Consider the following 20,352-nt stretch of genomic DNA (forward strand, 5'->3'; position numbering starts at 1 on the left):
TGGAAGAGACATTCCACAGATGGAAGAGATACACCACATAATGTGTTGGGATCAAGAAGATTCTCAGACATTGGAAGAGGTTCTGCCTTCAGTAGCAGTAGAAAGATGGCGGCCAATCTCATCATCCCACAGGCAGATACAGGCTCTGGAGAGTGATGGAGTCCAGATATTATGTAGGAGACTTCTGAGTTACTAGAGAAGGAACTGTCTCCATAGTGTTCCTGAGGATGCTATGGCGAGCTGGAAGCAGGGGTGGTGGGGATCATGTAGGACTGGGATGGTGGAGGCAGTTCCATCTAGAAGGTACAACAGAGGTGATGGAGGTCATGTAGGGCTGGGATGGTGGAGGCAATTCCATCTGGAAGGTTCAACAGAGGTCATGTAGGACTGGGATGGTGGAGGCAATACCATCCAGAAGGTACAACAGAGGGGTAATGGAGGTCGTGCAGGACTGGAATGGTGGAGCCAATCCATCTGGAAGGTACAACAGAGGTAATGGAGGTCATGAAGGACTGGGATGGTGGAGCCAGTTCCATCTGGAGATCATAGAGGTCATGTAGGATTGGGATGGTGGAGCCAATCCATCTGGAAGGTACAACAGGTAATGGGGGTCATGTAGGACTGGGATGGTGGAGCCAATCCATCTGGAAGGTTCAACAAAGGTAATGGAGGTCATGTAGGTCTGGGATGGTGGAGGCAATTCCATCTGGAAGGTTCAACAGAGGTGATGGAGGTCATGTAGGACTGGGATAGTGGAGCATGTTTCATCTGGAAGGTACAAAAGAGGTAACGGAGACCATGTAGGACTAGGGTGGTGGAGCCTGTGCTATCTGGAGGGTTCAACAGAGGTTATGGAGGTCATGTAGGACTGTAATGGTGGAGCCAGTTCCATCTGGAAGGTACAACGGAGGTAATGAAGGTCGTTAAGGACTGGGATGGTGGAGGCATCTGGAAAGTTCAACAGAGGTGATGGAGGACATGTAGGGTTAAAATGGTGGAGTTGGCTCCATGAAATAGGGCACAACATTCACAACATTGGTGAAGGAGGGCATGTGGGGCTGAGATGGTGGAACTAGTTCTTGATGAAAGGCACAACAGAGATGATGAAAGTCCATGTAGGGTTGTGATGGAGGAGTTGGCTCCATTGGAAAGGCACAAAAGTAGTGATGGATGTCATGTAGAGATGGGATTGTGAAGTTGGCTTCATAGGAAAGGCACAATAGAGATTTTGGAGGTCATACAGAGTTGGGATTGTAGAGTTGGCTCCATGGGAAAGGCACAACAGTGGTGATGGAAGTCATGTAGGGTTGGGATAGTAGAGCTGGCTCCATGGGAAAGGCACAACAGTGGTGATGGAAGTCATGTAGGGTTGGAATAGTAGAGTTGGCTCCATTTCAAAGTCACAACAGAGATGGTGAAGGTCATGTAGGGTTGGGATAGTAGAGTTGGCTCCATGGGAAAGGCACAACAGTGGTGATGGAAGTCATGTAGGGTTGGGATAGTTGAGCTGGCTCCATGGGAAAGGCACAACAGTGGTGATGGAAGTCATGTAGGGTTGGGATAGTTGAGTTGGCTCCATGGGAAAGGCATAACAGTGGTGATGGAAGTCATGTAGGGTTGGGATAGTTGAGCTGGCTCCATGGGAAAGGCACAACGGTGGTGATGGATGTTTTGTAGGGTTGGGATGGCAAAGTTGGCTCCATTTCAAAGTCACAACAGAGATGATGAAGGTCATGTAGGGTTGGGATAGTAGAGTTGGCTCCATGGGAAAGGCACAACGGTGGTGATGGAAGTCATGTAGAGTTGGGATAGTAGAGTTGGCTCCATGGGAAAGGCACAACGGTGGTGATGGAAGTCATGTAGGGTTGGGATAGTAGAGTTGGCTCCATGGGAAAGGCACAACGGTGGTGATGGAAGTCATGTAGGGTTGGGATAGTTGAGCTGGCTCCATGGGAAAGGCACAACAGTGGTGATGGAGCTCATGTAGGGTTGGGATAGTAGAGTTGGCTCCATGGGAAAGGCACAACAGTGGTGATGGAAGTCATGTAGGGTTGGGATAGTAGAGTTGGCTCCATGGGAAAGGCACAACGGTGGTGATGGAAGTCATGTAGGGTTGGGATAGTTGAGTTGGCTCCATGGGAAAGGCACAACAGTGGTGATGGAGCTCATGTAGGGTTGGGATAGTTGAGCTGGCTCCATAGGAAAGGCACAACAGTGGTGATGGAAGTGATGTAGGGTTGGGATAGTTGAATCTTCTGACCACTGGAATCAAAAGTAATACTGCGACCAGCAAGTCCCTGAGGACCGTTCGATAAATCGAAATCTTCCATACTGGCCCAGTAGGCGGCTAGCTGTTGATGGAGGCTGTCTGTGGCGAGTCGGTCAGGGAGGGGCAGATTATAAAGGTCAGACCAGAATCATCATAGAGGAACATTAGGAGATGGGATATGGAGGTGAAGAGGAACTTTAGGAGATGGGATATGGAGGTGCAGACTGAGGAATGACGGATTCTGATCGCACCCCCCAGGTCATGTCCCCACAGCTCCTCTGGTGTCACACAGACCATGCTGCCCCTCACCCCAGCTCTGACTCCTCATTTTGGGGTGCTGAGGAGAATCTCCAGCCAACAAGGACAAGAGGTGATGAACTGGCGGGAGTAGCAGCCACCCCAGCCCTTGGCAAAGCTGATCCGGACACTATGAAGGTCGCAGGGTCCCTCCCCCAGCAGGGAGCACCTCGAGATTCTCTCCGCTTGCAGAGAGTCAAACACTTTGATGGAATACCCGGGTAACAGCTTGTGTACAGACTGCCCACGGGCGTTTACTGGGGCCAGGGTGGGCGAGTTGATGAAAAGCGGGTGTTCGCTGCGGTTGTACACCCAAACCTCCTCCTGCTCATGGCTCAGTATCAGGCCTTGGCCGATCTTCTTCCTCGTACGTCTCACCGTTTCGTTGCGGGCCTCGGAGCCCAGGAAGCCCAGGCAGAAGCCGCTGCCTTTGGGCAGGTCATGAAAAATCTGTATGGAGGGTTCCGTGACATTGTAGAGGCGCCCTACGCGGGTCCGGTGCTCCCAGTACGCCAGTTTACACCAGTGGCCATCTTTGTGCGACCCTCTAGAGAGCGTCGTGTCTGCAGAGAGAAGAGGAGAGTTGTACAGTGATGTCATCCAATGTATTATAATAATATACTGCTCAACTGTAAGCTCCTGGGGACAGGGTCTCATTATACCCCTAGACTGTAAGCTCCTGGGGACAGGGTCTCATTATACCCCTAGACTGTAAGCTCCTGGGGACAGGGTCTCATTATACCCCTAGAATGTAAGCTCCTGTGGACAGGGTCCCATTATACCTCTAGACTGTAAGCTCCTGGGGACAGGGTCTCATTATACCTCTAGACTGTAAGCTCCTGGGGTCAGGGTCTCATTATACCCCTAGAGTGTAAGCTCCTGGGGTCAGGGTCTCATTATACCTCTAGACTGTAAGCTCCTGGGGACAGGGTCTCATTATACCCCTAGACTGTAAGCTCCTGGAGTCAGGGTCTCATTATACCTCTAGACTGTAAGCTCCTGGGGACAGGGTCTCATTATACCCCTAGACTGTAAGCTCCTGGAGTCAGGATCTCATTATACCCCTAGACTGTAAGCTCCTGAGGACAGGGTCTCATTATACCTCTAGACTGTAAGCTCCTGGGGACAGGGTCTCATTATACTGCTAGACTGTAAGCTCCTGGGGACAGGGTCTCATTATACCCCTCGACTGTAAGCTCCTGGAGTCAGGGTCTCATTATACCTCTAGACTGTAAGCTCCTGGGGACAGGGTCTCATTATACCCCTAGACTGTAAGCTCCTGGGGTCAGGGTCTCATTATACCCCTAGACTGTAAGCTCCTGGGGTCAGGGTCTCATTATACCCCTAGACTGTAAGCTCCTGGGGTCAGGATCACATTATACCCCTAGACTGTAAGCTCATGGGGTCAGTGTCTCATTATACCCCTAGACTGTAAGCTCCTGGGGACAGGGTCTCATTATACCTCTAGACTGTAAGCTCCTAGGGTCAGGGTCTCATTATACCCATAGACTGTAAGCTCATGGGGACAGAGTCTCATTATACCTCTAGACTGTAAGCTCCTGCAGACAGGATCTCATTATACCTCTAGACTGTAAGCTCCTGAGGACAGGGTCCCATTATACCTCTGGACTGTAAGCTCCTGGGGACAGGGTCTCATTATACCGCTAGACTGTAAGCTCCTGGGGACAGGGTCTCATTATACCCCTAGATTGTAAGCTCCTGGAGTCAGGGTCTCATTATACCCCTAGACTGTAAGCTCCTGGGGTCAGGGTCTCATTATACCCCTAGACTGTAAGCTCCTGGGGTCAGGGTCTCATTATACCCCTAGACTGTAAGCTCCTGGGGACAGGGTCTCATTATACCCCTAGACTGTAAGCTCCTGGAGTCAGGGTCTCATTATACCCCTAGACTGTAAGCTCCTGGGGTCAGGGTCTCATTATACCTCTAGACTGTAAGCTCCTGTGGTCAGGGTCTCATTATACCCCTAGACTGTAAGCTCCTGGGGTCAGGGTCTCATTATACCCCTAGACTGTAAGCTCCTGGGGTCAGGGTCTCATTATACCTCTAGACTATAAGCTCCTGGGGTCAGGGTCTCATTATACCCCTAGACTGTAAGCTCCTGGGGTCAGGATCTCATTATACCCCTAGACTGTAAGCTCATGGGGTCAGTGTCTCATTATACCCCTAGACTGTAAGCTCCTGGGGACAGGGTCTCATTATACCTCTAGACTGTAAGCTCCTAGGGTCAGGGTCTCATTATACCCATAGACTGTAAGCCCATGGGGACAGAGTCTCATTATACCTCTGGACTGTAAGCTCCTGCAGACAGGATCTCATTATACCTCTAGACTGTAAGCTCCTGGGGACAGGGTCTCATTATTCCTCTAGACTGTAAGCTCCTGGGGACAGGGTCTCATTATACCTCTAGACTGTAAGCTCCTGGGGTCAGGGTCTCATTATACCTCTAGACTGTAAGCTCCTGGGGTCAGGGTCTCATTATTCCTCTAGACTGTAAGCTCCTGCAGACAGGATCTCATTATACCTCTAGACTGTAAGCTCCTGGGGACAGGGTCTCATTATTCCTCTAGACTGTAAGCTCCTGGGGACAGGGTCTCATTATACCTCTAGACTGTAAGCTCCTGGGGTCAGGGTCTCATTATACCTCTAGACTGTAAGCTCCTGGGGTCAGGGTCTCATTATACTTCTAGACTGTAAGCTCCTGGGGACAGGGTCTCATTATTGGTGGGTCGGACTCTCACCATGTATCCCGCGGACATTGCAGTAGGTGGTCTCCTGGTTGGTGATGAAGTGAAGCGGTTTGGACAATGAGGGTTGAAGGATATCTCTTGTCTTGTAGGACGATGCAGCTGCTGCTTCTGTAAATAGAAAAATGGGGATACAATTTTGTTGGTATTTTAGATTGGGCCCCTAAAGTATATTTGTGTCCCCACTCCCCAGATCTGTCTTTCTGGAATTTAATGCCTCCAAAATTTGTGGTTTCAACCAGAATATACTAATAGGGAAGACTCCAGGAGCAGAGGACCTCATTAGAGGCCACGCTGAGATATATGAAGTTTGTATACAGTGCTAGACTGTAAGCTCCTGGGGGCAGGGCCTTATTAGACTGTAAGTAGGGATGATCGAACTTTTGATAGGAGTGAAGCCCTATGCCTGCGCTAATGAAATAATTTGCAGGCATAGGGCTACGCTCCTATCACACCTATATATATGTGTATGTGTTTAAATACATATAAGTGTGTGTGTATATATACCCCTATACAGAAGTTCAGATGTTATGCCTGCCTCCAAAGACGCCCAAAAAATGCTCAAAAAAAAGCCTGCAACAAAAACGCCCAGGTGTGTTGTTGCAGGCGTTTTTTTGGGGCATTTTTTGGGCGTCTTTGGAGGCAGGCATAACATCTGAACTTCTGTATAGGGGTATATATACACACATACTTATATGTATTTATACACATACACACATATAGGTGTGATATGAGCGAAGCCACATCCCTGCAAATAATTTAATTAGTGCAGGCATAGGGTTCCGCTACTTTCACACCTATATGTGTGTATGTGTATAAATACATATAAGTGTGTGTGTATATATACCCCTAAACAGAAGTTCAGATGTCATGTCTGCCTCCAAAGACGTCCACAAAAAAAGCCCTATAAACGCCTGCAACAAAAACGGCCGGGTGTGAAAATAGCGAAGCCACTATCCTGCTCTACTGCAATTCTAATACAAACAATCTTTTTTCAATGGCGGTCACCCTGACATGGAAGAGTTTTGTCACCCTGCCATAGCAGTCAGTGTCAGTTCACCCTACCCTACACTACAACACGGTCACCCTGACACTTAACACTTTCCCTACAGAAATTAGATTATTAAATCTAACTATAGTGGTATATAGTACCCTAACTACACTAGATATCCCTTTCCTCACACTAATAATTGCTAAATGACACTTTGAAGCAGAAGTAACAGAACTGCTTCCACTCTCTTCCACAGCCCTGTATTACAATGCTAGAAATTTGGCGGGGCTATCTTATATACTGGGGGGCGAATACTGGGGGAATCACTCCAATCACATTCCTAGCATCCTCCTGACCCCTCAATTGGCTTTTACTGATGGTTCTGGTCCAATCACAGGCTTTTAAAGCCCAGTTCCTGTCCCATTGCATTTTGGTTGGTTCTGGTTGCCGAATTCCAAACTTTTTCAGCAAAAAGTTTGAAATTCGGACGAATTTCGAACAGTCAATGTTCGGGTCGAACCGATGGTCGACCCGAACCGTTCGATCATCCCTAACTGTAAGCTCCTGGGAACAGAGTCTCATTATACCCCAAGACTGTATGCTCCTGGGAACAGGGTCTCATTAAATTGTAAGCTCCTGGGACAGGGTCTCATTGGACTGTAAGCTCCTGGGGAAGAATCTCATTAAAATGTAAGCTCCTAGGACAGGGTCTCATTAGACTGTAAACTCTTGGGGTAGGGTCTCATTAGACTGTAAGCTCCTGCGGTCGGGGTCTCATTAGACTGTAAGCTCCTGGGACAGGGTCTCATTAGACTGTAAGCTCCTGGGACAGGGTCTCATTAGACTGTAAGCTCCTGGGACAGGGTCTCATTAGACTGTAAGCTCCTGGGGTCGGGGGTCTAATTAGACTGTAAACTCCTGGGGTCAGGGTCTCATTTGACTGTAAGCTCCTGGAACAGGATCTCATTAGACTGTAAGCTCCTGGGACAGGATCTCATTAGACTGTAAGCTCCTGGGACAGGATCTCATTAGACTGTAAACTCCTGGGGTCGGGGGTCTCATTAGACTGTAAGCTCTTGGGGTCGGGGTCTCATTAGACTGTAAACTCCTGGGGTCGGGGTCTCATTAGACTGTAAGCTCTTGGGGTCGGGGTCTCATTAGACTGTTAGCTCCTGGGACAGGATCTCATTAGACTGTAAGCTCCTGGGACAGGGTCTCATTAGACTGTAAGCTCCTGGGACAGGGTCTCATTAGACTGTAAGCTCCTGGGACAGGATCTCATTAGACTGTAAGCTCCTGGGACAGGATCTCATTAGACTGTAAGATCCTGGGACAGGATCTCATTAGACTGTAAGCTCCTGGGTCAGGGTCTCATTAGACTGTTAGCTCCTGGGACAGGGTCTCATTAGACTGTAAGCTCCTGGGACAGGATCTCATTAGACTGTAAGCTCCTGGGACAGGATCTCATTAGACTGTAAGCTCCTGGGTCAGGGTCTCATTAGACTGTAAGCTCCTGGGACAGGATCTCATTAGACTGTAAGCTCCTGGGACAGGATCTCATTAGACTGTAAGCTCCTGGGACAGGGTCTCATTAGACTGTAAGCTCCTGGTTTTGGGGTCTCATTAGACTGTAAGCTCCTGGGACAGGGTCTCATTAGACTGTAAGCTCTTTAGTTTGAATCATTTTTCGGGATGACCCCTGTGCCTCGCTCTCGGCGTACCTGGTGCCGCCAGGCGGCTGAAGTGGTAGGGATTGCAGCAGATGGAGGTCCCCTCTCCGCCCCTCCTCCAGTAATTCTCGCAGTGGGTGAGCCTCTTTAGCTCGGAGGCGCCGCGCAGGTCCGGCCAGCGGTAGAGCTTACAGAGGAGGACAGAGGGCGCTTGCTTGGCTGACCTCACCTCCAGGGGGAACCAGACGCAGCCGCAGTCCCAGCGCCCCTTGCTCTCCACCGCTTCCGCCAGCCGCCACAGCTGCTCGTCTTTCAGCTTCTTGAAGAGTTGTAGGGCGGCCGGTCGCAGGGCATGGTGGAGCTCCTCGGGGCTGGGGGGCGCCCCTTCCCCCTGACCCCGGCCCGGCGTGGTGCAGCGATGTCTCCAAAGTTGCCGCGCGGAGAGAGAACGGCGAGAACGGAACATAAGACAGAGGCGATCAGTATGTAGAACCCGGGCGCTCAGCACCGGCCAAGAGAACCTGTGGAGAGGAAGACAATGAGGGGGTGATTGTACTGTGCTACACCTCGGGGGGCGTCTCTACACCCCAACTGCAGAAATTACCTCGTTAGTCAGGCGTTATACGGGCAACTGTATAAATCCGCCATCTTCAATGTACCATTGCCGGGTCCTGCAACACAAAACACAAAGCGGGGGTTAGGGGTCATATAAACCAACATGGAGGTCTCAAAACACAAAGCGAGGGTTGGGGGTCACATAAACCAACATGGAGGTCTCAAAACACAAAGCGAGGGTTGGGGGTCACCTGACCCAACATGGAGGTCTCAAAACACAAAGCGAGGGTTGGGGGTCACATGACCCAACATAGAGGTCTCAAAACACAAAGTAGGGGTTAGGGGTCACATAAACCAACATAGAGGTCTCAAAACACAAAGTAGGGGTTGGGGGTCACATAAACCAACATGAAGGTCTCAAAACACAAAGCGAGGGTTGGGGATCACCTGACCCAACATGGAGGTCTCAAAACACAAAGCGAGGGTTGGGGGTCACCTGACCCAACATGGAGGTCTCAAAACACAAAGCGAGGGTTAGGGGTCACATGACCCAACATGGAGGTCTCAAAACACAAAGTAGGGGTTAGGGGTCACATAAACCAACATGGAGGTCTCAAAACACAAAGCGAGGGTTGGGGGGTCACATAAACCAACATGGAGGTCTCAAAACACAAAGCGAGGGTTGGGGGTCACCTGACCCAACATGGAGGTCTCAAAACACAAAGCGAGGGTTGGGGGTCACGTGATCCAATATGGAGGTCTTAAAACACAGAGGGACTGTGATGGGGTCCCTGATGTAAGGAGGACTCAGATGGGGACCCTGGTGTAAGGTGGACTCTGATGGTGGCCCTGAAGTAAGGGAGAATCTGATGGGGGCCCTGATGTAAGTAGGGAGTCTGATGTAGGGAGGGGGGTCTGATGTAGGGAAGGAGTCTGATGTAAGGGAGGAGTCTGATCTAGGTAGGGAGTTTGATGTAGGGGGAGGAGTCTGATGTAGGCAGGGAGTCTGATGTAGGGAAGGAGTCTGATGTAAGGGAGGAGTCTGATCTAGGTAGGGAGTTTGATGTAGGGGGAGGAGTCTGATGTAGGCAGGGAGTCTGATGTAGGGAAGGAGTCTGATGTAAGGGAGGAGTCTGATGTAGGCAGGGAGTCTGATGTAGGGAAGGAGTCTGATGTAAGGGAGGAGTCTGATCTAGTTAGGGAGTTTGATGTAGGGGGAGGAGTCTGATGTAGGGAAGGAGTCTGATGTAAGGGGGAGTTTGATGTAGGGGAGGAGTTTGATGTAGGGGGAGGAGTCTGATGTAGGGAAGGAGTCTGATGTAGGGAAGGAGTCTGATGTAAGGGGGAGTTTGATGTAGGGGAGGAGTCTGATGTAGGGGGAGGAGTCTGATCTAGGCAGGGAGTCTGATGTAGGGAAGGAGTCTGATGTAAGGGGGAGATTGATGTAGGGGAGGAGTCTAATGTAAGGGGGAGTTTGATGTAGGCAGGGAGTCTGATGTAGGGAAGGAGTCTAATGTAGGGAAGGAGTCTGATGTAAGGGGGAGTTTGATGTAGGGGAGGAGTCTGATGTAGGGGGAGGAGTCTGATCTAGGCAGGGAGTCTGATGTAGGGAAGGAGTCTGATGTAAGGGGGAGATTGATGTAGGGGAGGAGTCTGATGTAAGGGGGAGTTTGATGTAGGGGAGGAGTTTGATGTAGGGGGAGGAGTCTGATGTACAGTGGATATATATAGTGGAGAAGGATCCAAGTCATTAGATATCCCATGGAACGCAGTGAAGTCATCATCCAGTGGAGAAAATATGGCACCACAGTGACATCACCAAGAACTGGACGTCCCTCCAACATGGACGAAAAGACGAGAAGAAAACTGGTCAGGGAGGCCAAGAAGCCGACAGCAACATTAAAGGAGCTGCAGGAATATGTGGGAAGTAGTGGCTGTGTGGTCCATGTGACAACAATCTCCCGTATTCTTCATATGTCTGGGCTATGGGGGAGGGGCAATACAGAAGACTTTTCTTAGCCAAGCCCGGCTACATCTGAAGTCTCCCAGAACCATGCGGGAAAATGTTCTGCTCTGATGAAACCAAGGTTCAACTTTATGGCCATAATTCCAAAAAATACAAAACACTGCAGATCACCAATAGAACACCATACCCACTGTGAAGCATGGCGGTGGCAGTGTCATGCTTTGGGGCTGTTTTTCTTCAGCTGGAGCAGGGACCTTAGTCAGGGTGGAGGGAATCATGAACAGTCAGTATCGGCACAAAACCTTCAGACTTCTGCTAGAAAGCTGAACATGAAGAGGAACTTCATGACAACGACCCAAAGTATAAATCCAAATCACCAAAGGAATGACCGGGACAGAAGAAGGTTCAAGATTTGGAATGGCCGAACCAGAGCCCAGACCTGAATCCCATTGAAGATCTGTGGGGTGATGGGAAGAGGGCTGTGCACAGGAGATGTCCTCACAAGCTGACAGATTTAAAGTGTTTTTGCAAAGAAGAGCGGGCAAATATTGCCAAGATCTGCCATGCTGATAGACTCCGCCCCAAAAACACTGAGTGCGGGAATACCATCAAAGGTGCTTCAACATATGTAATAGTGGGGTACACTGGGGGAGTGGGGGGGTCAGTGTAATGGGGTACAGGTTATATATAATAGAGGGGTACGCTGGAGTGGGGGGGTCAGTGTAATGGGGTACAGGTTATATATAATAGTGGGGTACGCTGGAGTGGGGGGGTCAGTGTAATGGGGTACAGGTTATATATAATAGTGGGGTACGCTGGAGTGGGGGGGTCAGTGTAATGGGGTACAGGTTATATATAATAGAGGGGTATACTGGAGTGGAGGGGTCAGTGTAATGGGGTACAGGTTATATATAATAGAGGGGTACACTGGAGGAGTGGGGGGGGGGGTCAGTGTAATGGGGTACAGGTTATATGTACTAGTGGGGTACACTGGAGGAGGGGGGATCAGTGTAATGGGGTGCAGGTTATATATAATAGAGGGGTACACTGGAGGAGGGGTCAGTATAATGGGGTGCAGGTTATATATAATAGAGGGGTACACTGGAGTGAAGGATTAGTTTAATGGGGTGCAGGTTATATATAATAGAGGGGCACACTGGAGTGGAAGGGTCAGTATAATGGGGTGCAGGTTATATATAATAGAGGGGTACACTGGAGAAGGGGGGATCAGTGTATTGGGGTACAGATTATATATAATAGTGGGGTACACTGGAGTGGAGGGGGTCAGTGTAATGGGGTACAGGTTATATATAATAGAGGGGTACACTGGAGTGAAGGATCAGTGTAATGGGGTACAGGTTATATATAATAGTGGGGTACACTGGAGTGGAGGGGTTAGTGTAAAGGGGCGCAGGTTATATATAATAGAGGGGTACACTGGAGTGAAGGATCAGTGTAATGGGGTACAGGTTATATATAATAGAGGGGTACACTGGAGTGGAGGGGGGTCAGTGTAATGGGGTACAGGTTATATATAATAGTGGGGTACACTGGAGTGGAGGGGTCAGTGTAATGGGGTACAGGTTATATATAATAGTGGGGTACACTGGAGTGTAGGGGTCAGTGTAATGGGGTACAGATTATATATAATAGTGGGGTACACTGGAGTGGAGGGGTCAGTGTAATGGGGTGCAGGTTATATATAATAGAGGGGTACACTGGAGTTGAGGGGTCAGTGTAATGGGGTGCAGGTTATATATAATAGAGGGGTACACTGGAGTGGAGGGGTCAGTGTAATGGGGTACAGGTTATATATAATAGAGGGGTACACTGGAGTGGAGGGGTCAGTGTAATGGGGTACAGGTTATATATAATAGTGGGGTACACTGGAGTTGAGGGGTCAGTGTAATGGGGTGCAGGTTATATATAATAGAGGGGTACACTGGAGTGAAGGATCAGTGTAATGGGGTACAGGTTATATATAATAGAGGGGTACACTGGAGTGGAGGGGGGTCAGTGTAATGGGGTACAGGTTATATATAATAGTGGGGTACACTGGAGTGGAGGGGTCAGTGTAATGGGGTACAGGTTATATATAATAGTGGGGTACACTGGAGTGTAGGGGTCAGTGTAATGGGGTACAGGTTATATATAATAGTGGGGTACACTGGAGTGGAGGGGGTCACTGTAATGGGGTACAGGTTATATATAATAATGGGGTACACTGGAGTGGAGCGGTCAGTGTAATGGGGTACAGGTTATATATAATAGAGGGGTACACTGGAGTGGAGGGGTCAGTGTAATGGGGTACAGGTTATATATAATAGAGGGGTACACTGGAGTGGAGGGGTCAGTGTAATGGGGTGCAGGTTATATATAATAGTGGGGTACACTGGAGTTGAGGGGTCAGTGTAATGGGGTGCAGGTTATATATAATAGAGGGGTACACTGGAGTGGAGGGGTCAGTGTAATGGGGTACAGGTTATATATAATAGAGGGGTACACTGGAGTGGAGGGGTCAGTGTAATGGGGTACAGGTTATATATAATAGTGGGGTACACTGGAGTTGAGGGGTCAGTGTAATGGGGTGCAGGTTATATATAATAGTGGGGTACACTGGAGTGAAGGATCAGTGTAATGGGGTACAGGTTATATATAATAGAGGGGTACACTGGAGTGTAGGGGTCAGTGTAATGGGGTACAGGTTATATATAATAGTGGGGTACACTGGAGTGGAGGGGGTCAGTGTAATGGGGTACAGGTTATATATAATAGTGGGGTACACTGGAGTGGAGGGGGTCAGTGTAATGGGGTACAGGTTATATAATAGAGGGGTACACTGGAGTGGAGGGGTCAGTGTAATGGGGTGCAGGTTATATATAATACTGGGGTACACTGGAGTGGAGGGGTCAGTGTAATGGGGTACAGGTTATATATAATAGAGGGGTACACTGGAGTGGAGGGGTTAGTGTAAAGGGGTGCAGGTTATATATAATAGTGGGGTACACTGGAGTGGAGGAGTCAGTGTAATGGGGTACAGGTTATATATAATAGTGGGGTACACTGGAGTGGAGGGGTCAGTGTAATGGGGTACAGGTTATATATAATAGAGGGGTACACTGGAGTGTAGGGGTCAGTGTAATGGGGTACAGGTTATATATAATAGTGGGGTACACTGGAGTGGAGGGGGGGTCAGTGTAATGGGGTACAGGTTATATATAATAGAGGGGTACACTGGAGTGGAGGGGGGTCAGTGTAATGGGGTACAGGTTATATATAATAGAGGGGTACACTGGAGTGTAGGGGTCAGTGTAATGGGGTACAGGTTATATATAATAGAGGGGTACACTGGAGTGGAGGGGTCAGTGTAATGGGGTACAGGTTATATATAATAGTGGGGGTACACTGGAGTGGTGGGGGTCAGTGTAATGGGGTACAGGTTATATATAATAGAGGGGTACACTGGAGTGTAGGGGTCAGTGTAATGGGGTACAGATTATATATAATAGTGGGGTACACTGGAGTGGAGGGGTCAGTGTAATGGGGTACAGATTATATATAATAGAGGGGTACACTGGAGTGGAGGGGTCAGTGTAATGGGGTACAGGTTATATATAATAGAGGGGTACACTGGAGTGTAGGGGTCAGTGTAATGGGGTACAGATTATATATAATAGAGGGGTACACTGGAGTGTAGGGGTCAGTGTAATGGGGTACAGGTTATATATAATAGAGGGGTACACTGGAGTGGAGGGGTCAGTGTAATGGGGTACAGATTATATATAATAGAGGGGTACACTGGAGTGTAGGGGTCAGTGTAATGGGGTACAGATTATATATAATAGAGGGGTACACTGGAGTGGAGGGGTCAGTGTAATGGGGTACAGGTTATATATAATAGAGGGGTACACTGGAGTGGCGGGGTCAGTGTAATGGGGTACAGATTATATATAATAGTGGGGTACACTGGAGTGGAGGGGTCAGTGTAATGGGGTGCAGGTTATATATAATAGTGGGGTACACTGGAGTTGAGGGGTCAGTGTAATGGGGTGCAGGTTATATATAATAGTGGGGTACACTGGAGTGGAGGGGTCAGTGTAATGGGGTGTAGGTTATATATAATAGTGGGGTACACTGGAGTGGAGGGGGGTCAGTGTAATGGGGTACAGGTTATATATAATAGTGGGGTACACTGGAGTGAAGGGGTCAGTGTAATAGGGTGCAGGTTATATATAATATTGGGGTACACTGGAGTGGAGGGGTCAGTGTAATGGGGTACAGGTTATATATAATAGTGGGGTACACTGGAGTGGAGGGGTCAGTGTAATGGGGTACAGGTTATATATAATAGTGGGGTACACTGGAGTGGAGGGGTCAGTGTAATGGGGTGCAGGTTATATATAATAGAGGGGTACACTGGAGTGCAGGGGTCAGTGTAATGGGGTACAGATTATATATAATAGTGGGGTACACTGGAGTGGAGGGGTCAGTGTAATGGGGTACAGGTTATATATAATAGAGGGGTACACTGGAGTGGAGGGCTCAGTGTAATGGGGTACAGGTTATATATAATAGATGGGTACACTGGAGTGGAGGGGTCAGTGTAATGGGGTACAGGTTATATATAATAGAGGGGTACACTGGAGTGGAGGGGGGTCAGTGTAATGGGGTACAGGTTATATATAATAGTGGGGTACACTGGAGTTGAGGGGTCAGTGTAATGGGGTACAGGTTATATATAGTAGATGGGTACACTGGAGTGGAGGGGTCAGTGTAATGGGGTACAGGTTATATATAATAGAGGGGTACACTGGAGTGGAGGGGGGTCAGTGTAATGGGGTACAGGTTATATATAATAGTGGGGTACAGTGGAGTTGAGGGGTCAGTGTAATGGGGTACAGGTTATATATAGTAGATGGGTACACTGGAGTGGAGGGGTCAGTGTAATGGGGTACAGGTTATATATAATAGTGGGGTACACTGGAGTGGAGGAGTCAGTGTAATGGGGTACAGGTTATATATAATAGAGGGGTACGCTGGAGTGGGGGGGGTCAGTGTAATGGGGTACAGGTTATATATAATAGAGGGGTACACTGGAGTGTAGGGGTCAGTGTAATGGGGTACAGGTTATATATAATAGAGGGGTACACTGGAGTGGAAGGGTCAGTGTAATGGGGTACAGGTTATATATAATAGAGGGGTACACTGGAGTGGAGGGGTCAGTGTAATGGGGTACAGGTTATATATAATATTGGGGTACACTGGAGTGGAGGGGTCAGTGTAATGGGGTACAGGTTATATATAATAGTGGGGTACACTGGAGTGGAGGGGTCAGTGTAATGGGGTACAGGTTATATATAATATTGGGGTACACTGGAGTGGAGGGGTCAGTGTAATGGGGTACAGGTTATATATAATAGTGGGGTACACTGGAGTGGAGGGGTCAGTGTAATGGGGTGCAGGTTATATATAATAGAGGGGTACACTGGAGTGGAGGGGTCAGTGTAATGGGGTACAGGTTATATATAATAGAGGGGTACACTGGAGTGGAGGGGTCAGTGTAATGGGGTGCAGGTTATATATAATAGAGGGGTACACTGGAGTGGAGGGGTCAGTGTAATGGGGTACAGGTTATATATAATAGAGGGGTACACTGGAGTGGAGGGGTCAGTGTAATGGGGTGCAGGTTATATATAATAGAGGGGTACACTGGAGTGGAGGGGTCAGTGTAATGGGGTGTAGGTTATATATAATAGTGGGGTACACTGGAGTGGAAGGGTTAGTGTAATAGGGTGCAGGTTATATATAATAGTGGGGTACACTGGAGGAGGGGGAGTCGGTGTAATGGGGTACAGGTTATATATAATAGAGGGGTACACTGGAGTGGAGGGGTCAGTGTAATAGGGTGCAGGTTATATATAATAGAGGGGTACACTGGAGTACGGGGGTGTCAGTATTAATCTATATATAATATTGGGGTACAGCGGAGGAGTATATGGGGTGTTTGCAGCCAGTAAGGGATATACAGCAATAAAAGAATTACACCCCCATCCCCCTCCCGCAGTGTCCCCTCCTATACTGAACCCCCAAATCTCCCCATCCTGACCCCCGAGTCTGCAGGACGTCACCTACCTCCAGCACCGCGTCCTCCTTCCCCCGACTACTGACGTCCTGTGACTGAGAGAGCCGAGATACCGAGACCCCCATCTTCCTGTCCTTCCCCCTCACCGCCCACCGCCCCCTCCCCCCATTCCCACCGCCAGATACCGAGAATACAGGGGAAGTGCTACTGTGCAGAGTCCATACATACAGAATAAGAACAGATACTGAGAATTACACCCAGTATACAGGACAGGAGAAGTAGTACTGTGCAGAGTCCATACATACAGAATAAGAACAGATACTGAGAATTACACCCAGCATACAGGACAGGAGAAGTGGTACTGTGCAGAGTCCATACATACAGAATAAGAACAGATACTGAGAATTACACCCGGCATACAGGACAGGAGAAGTGGTACTGTGCAGAGTCCATACATACAGAATAAGAACAGATACTGAGAATTACACCCGGCATACAGGACAGGAGAAGTAGTACTGTGCAGAGTCCATACATACAGAATAAGAACAGATACTGAGAATTACACCCGGCATACAGGACAGGAGAAGTGGTACTGTGCAGAGTCCATACATACAGAATAAGAACAGATACCGAGAATTACACCCGGCATACAGGACAGGAGAAGTGGTACTGTGCAGAGTCCATACATACAGAATAAGAACAGATACTGAGAATTACACCCGGCATACAGGACAGGAGAAGTAGTACTGTGCAGAGTCCATACATACAGAATAAGAACAGATACTGAGAATTACACCCGGCATACAGGACAGGAGAAGTGGTACTGTGCAGAGTCCATACATACAGAATAAGAACAGATACTGAGAATTACACCCGGCATACAGGACAGGAGAAGTAGTACTGTGCAGAGTCCATACATACAGAATAAGAACAGATACTGAGAATTACACCCAGCATACAGGACAGGAGAAGTAGTACTGTGCAGAGTCCATACATACAGAATAAGAACAGATACCGAGAATTACACCCGGCATACAGGACAGGAGAAGTGGTACTGTGCAGAGTCCATACATACAGAATAAGAACAGATACTGAGAATTACACCCAGCATACAGGACAGGAGAAGTAGTACTGTGCAGAGTCCATACATACAGAATAAGAACAGATACCGAGAATTACACCCGGCATACAGGACAGGAGAAGTGGTACTGTGCAGAGTCCATACATACAGAATAAGAACAGATACCGAGAATTACACCCGGCATACAGGACAGGAGAAGTGGTACTGTGCAGAGTCCATACATACAGAATAAGAACAGATACTGAGAATTACACCCGGCATACAGGACAGGAGAAGTGGTACTGTGCAGAGTCCATACATACAGAATAAGAACAGATACCGAGAATTACACCCGGCATACAGGACAGGAGAAGTGGTACTGTGCAGAGTCCATACATACAGAATAAGAACAGATACTGAGAATTACACCCAGCATACAGGACAGGAGAAGTAGTACTGTGCAGAGTCCATACATACAGAATAAGAACAGATACCGAGAATTACACCCGGCATACAGGACAGGAGAAGTAGTACTGTGCAGAGTCCATACATACAGAATAAGAACAGATACCGAGAATTACACCCGGCATACAGGACAGGAGAAGTGGTACTGTGCAGAGTCCATACATACAGAATAAGAACAGATACTGAGAATTACACCCAGCATACAGGACAGGAGAAGTAGTACTGTGCAGAGTCCATACATACAGAATAAGGACAGATACTGAGAATTACACCCAGCATACAGGACAGGAGAAGTGGTACTGTGCAGAGTCCATACATACAGAATAAGAACAGATACTGAGAATTACACCCGGCATACAGGACAGGAGAAGTAGTACTGTGCAGAGTCCATACATACAGAATAAGAACAGATACTGAGAATTACACCCGGCATACAGGACAGGAGAAGTGGTACTGTGCAGAGTCCATACATACAGATACTGAGAATGATGAGGGATCGGCCGGTATGTGGAATGGCGATGATTGGCAGTCGGACTCCAGAAAGATGGCGGTCGGCTCACAAGGGGTTACATCCAGTCCTGGTATCTGTTCTCTGACTTCCTTCCCTCTGTTTACCGACTCATAGACTTCCCCAGGAGATAAGGAGGGCAGCCTGGCGCCTGCACTGCCCACTCCCCGCTGCCGGCGTCCTGCGGGGCCCATCCACACCGCGCTAAGTGCCGGGTACAGACTGGCACCAACTGCCAACACCAGCGCTGGGCACAGACTGGCGCTGACCGCCATCACTAGCCCCGGGCACAGACCGGCACTGACTGCCAACATCAGCGATGGGCACAGATTGGCACTGACCGCCAAAACCTTTGCTGGGTACAGGCTGGCACCGATCGCCAACGCCACGCACAGACTGGCACAGACCTTTAACACCAGCGCTGGGCACAGACTGGCGCCGACCGCTAGCACCAGGGCTGAGCTCAGACTGGCACTGACTGACAACACCAGATCCGGCACAGACTGGCACTAACCGCTAACACCTTCGCTGAGTACAGCTTGGCACTGATTTCCAGCACCAGCGCCGCACACAGACTGGCACCAACTGTCAACACCAGCGCTGGGTACAGACTGGCGCCGACCGCCAGCACCAGGGCTGGGCACAGATTGGCACTGACCGCCAGCGCTGCACATAGACCGGCACCGACTGACAACACTAGAGCTGGGCACAGACTGGCACGACCACCAATACCAGCGCTGGCACAGACTGGCACCAACCGCCAGCACTAGCGCCGTACACATACTGGCACCGACTGACAACACCAGAGCCGGCACAGACTGGCACCCACCACCAATACTAGGCCAGGGCACAGACTGGCACCAACCACCATCACTAACTTCAGGAAAATACTGGCACTGACTGCCAACACCAGCGCCGGGCAAAGATTGGCACCAACCTCCATTATCACTGGGCACAGAAGGCACTGACTGCCATTACCAGTGCCGGGTACAGACTGGCACCGACCACCATCACCAGGGGCAGATTGGCATTGGCCGCCATCATGAGCGCCAGGCATAGACTGGCATCAACTGCCAGTGTTGTGCACAGATTGGCATTGACCGCCAAAACCAGTGCTGGGCACAGACTGGCACTGACCATCCTTACCAGTGCCGGGCACAGACCCGCCATCACCAGTGCTGGATAAAGACTGGCACTGACCGCCATCACTTGGCACAGACTTGCACTGACCGCCAACACCAGTAGTGGGCAAAGACTGGCACTGACCACCATCACCAGCGCCAGGCACAGACCGCAATCACAAACGCTGGGAACAGACTTCCATAACCAGCGCTGGGTACAGACTGGCACCAACCACCATCATCAGCTGCCGTCACCAGCACCAGGCATAGAATGGCACTGATCACCATAACCAGCGTCAGTCACAGACTGGCACCGATCGCTAACACCAGCCTCCAGAGACAAACTGGCACTGACCGCTGTCACCAACGCCGGGCAAAGACTGGCATTGACTGCCGTCACCAATGCCGGGTACAGACTGACAACGACTGATATAACTGGGTGCAGACTGGCACAGACCTTCATCACCAGCGCCAGGCACAGACTGGCACCGGGCGCAGACTGGCACCGACCGATATCACCAGGCGCAGACTGGCACCGACCGATATCACCAGGCACAGACTGGCACCGACCGATATCACCAGGCACAGACTGGCACAGACCGA

The 20,352-nt window shown here is 49.3% G+C and overlaps 1 protein-coding gene and 1 long non-coding RNA gene across 3 annotated transcripts; one reads left to right on the forward strand and one right to left on the reverse strand.

Moving 5' to 3' along the window:
- Positions 1-303: 303 nt before the first annotated feature.
- Positions 304-944, forward strand: LOC309569765. Its single transcript, XR_014226095.1, has 3 exons — positions 304-323; positions 377-761; positions 887-944. It is a non-coding gene; the product is annotated as an uncharacterized lncRNA (long non-coding RNA).
- Positions 945-2,593: 1,649 nt separating this feature from the next.
- LOC309569359 (mothers against decapentaplegic homolog 6-like) lies at positions 2,594-18,820 on the reverse strand (the record flags this gene model as incomplete). Of its 2 annotated transcripts, XM_082275161.1 has the most annotated exons (5): positions 18,595-18,820; positions 8,597-8,663; positions 8,044-8,513; positions 5,326-5,442; positions 2,594-3,129 (listed from the first exon to the last, which is right to left on the reverse strand). In XM_082275161.1, the coding sequence occupies exons 3-5, from the start codon at positions 8,456-8,458 to the stop codon at positions 2,594-2,596; spliced, it is 1,068 nt and encodes a 355-aa protein (XP_082131287.1). In that variant the 5' UTR covers positions 8,459-8,513; positions 8,597-8,663; positions 18,595-18,820. The 2 variants fall into 2 exon arrangements, with proteins under 2 accessions (XP_082131287.1, XP_082131286.1); XM_082275160.1 differs by lacking the exon at positions 18,595-18,820 and having other exon boundaries at positions 8,597-8,677.
- Positions 18,821-20,352: the final 1,532 nt, after the last annotated feature.

Source organism: Pelophylax lessonae (assembly GCF_965119305.1).
Source record: "Pelophylax lessonae genome assembly, chromosome: 13".
Taxonomy (NCBI): Eukaryota; Metazoa; Chordata; class Amphibia; order Anura; family Ranidae; genus Pelophylax; species Pelophylax lessonae.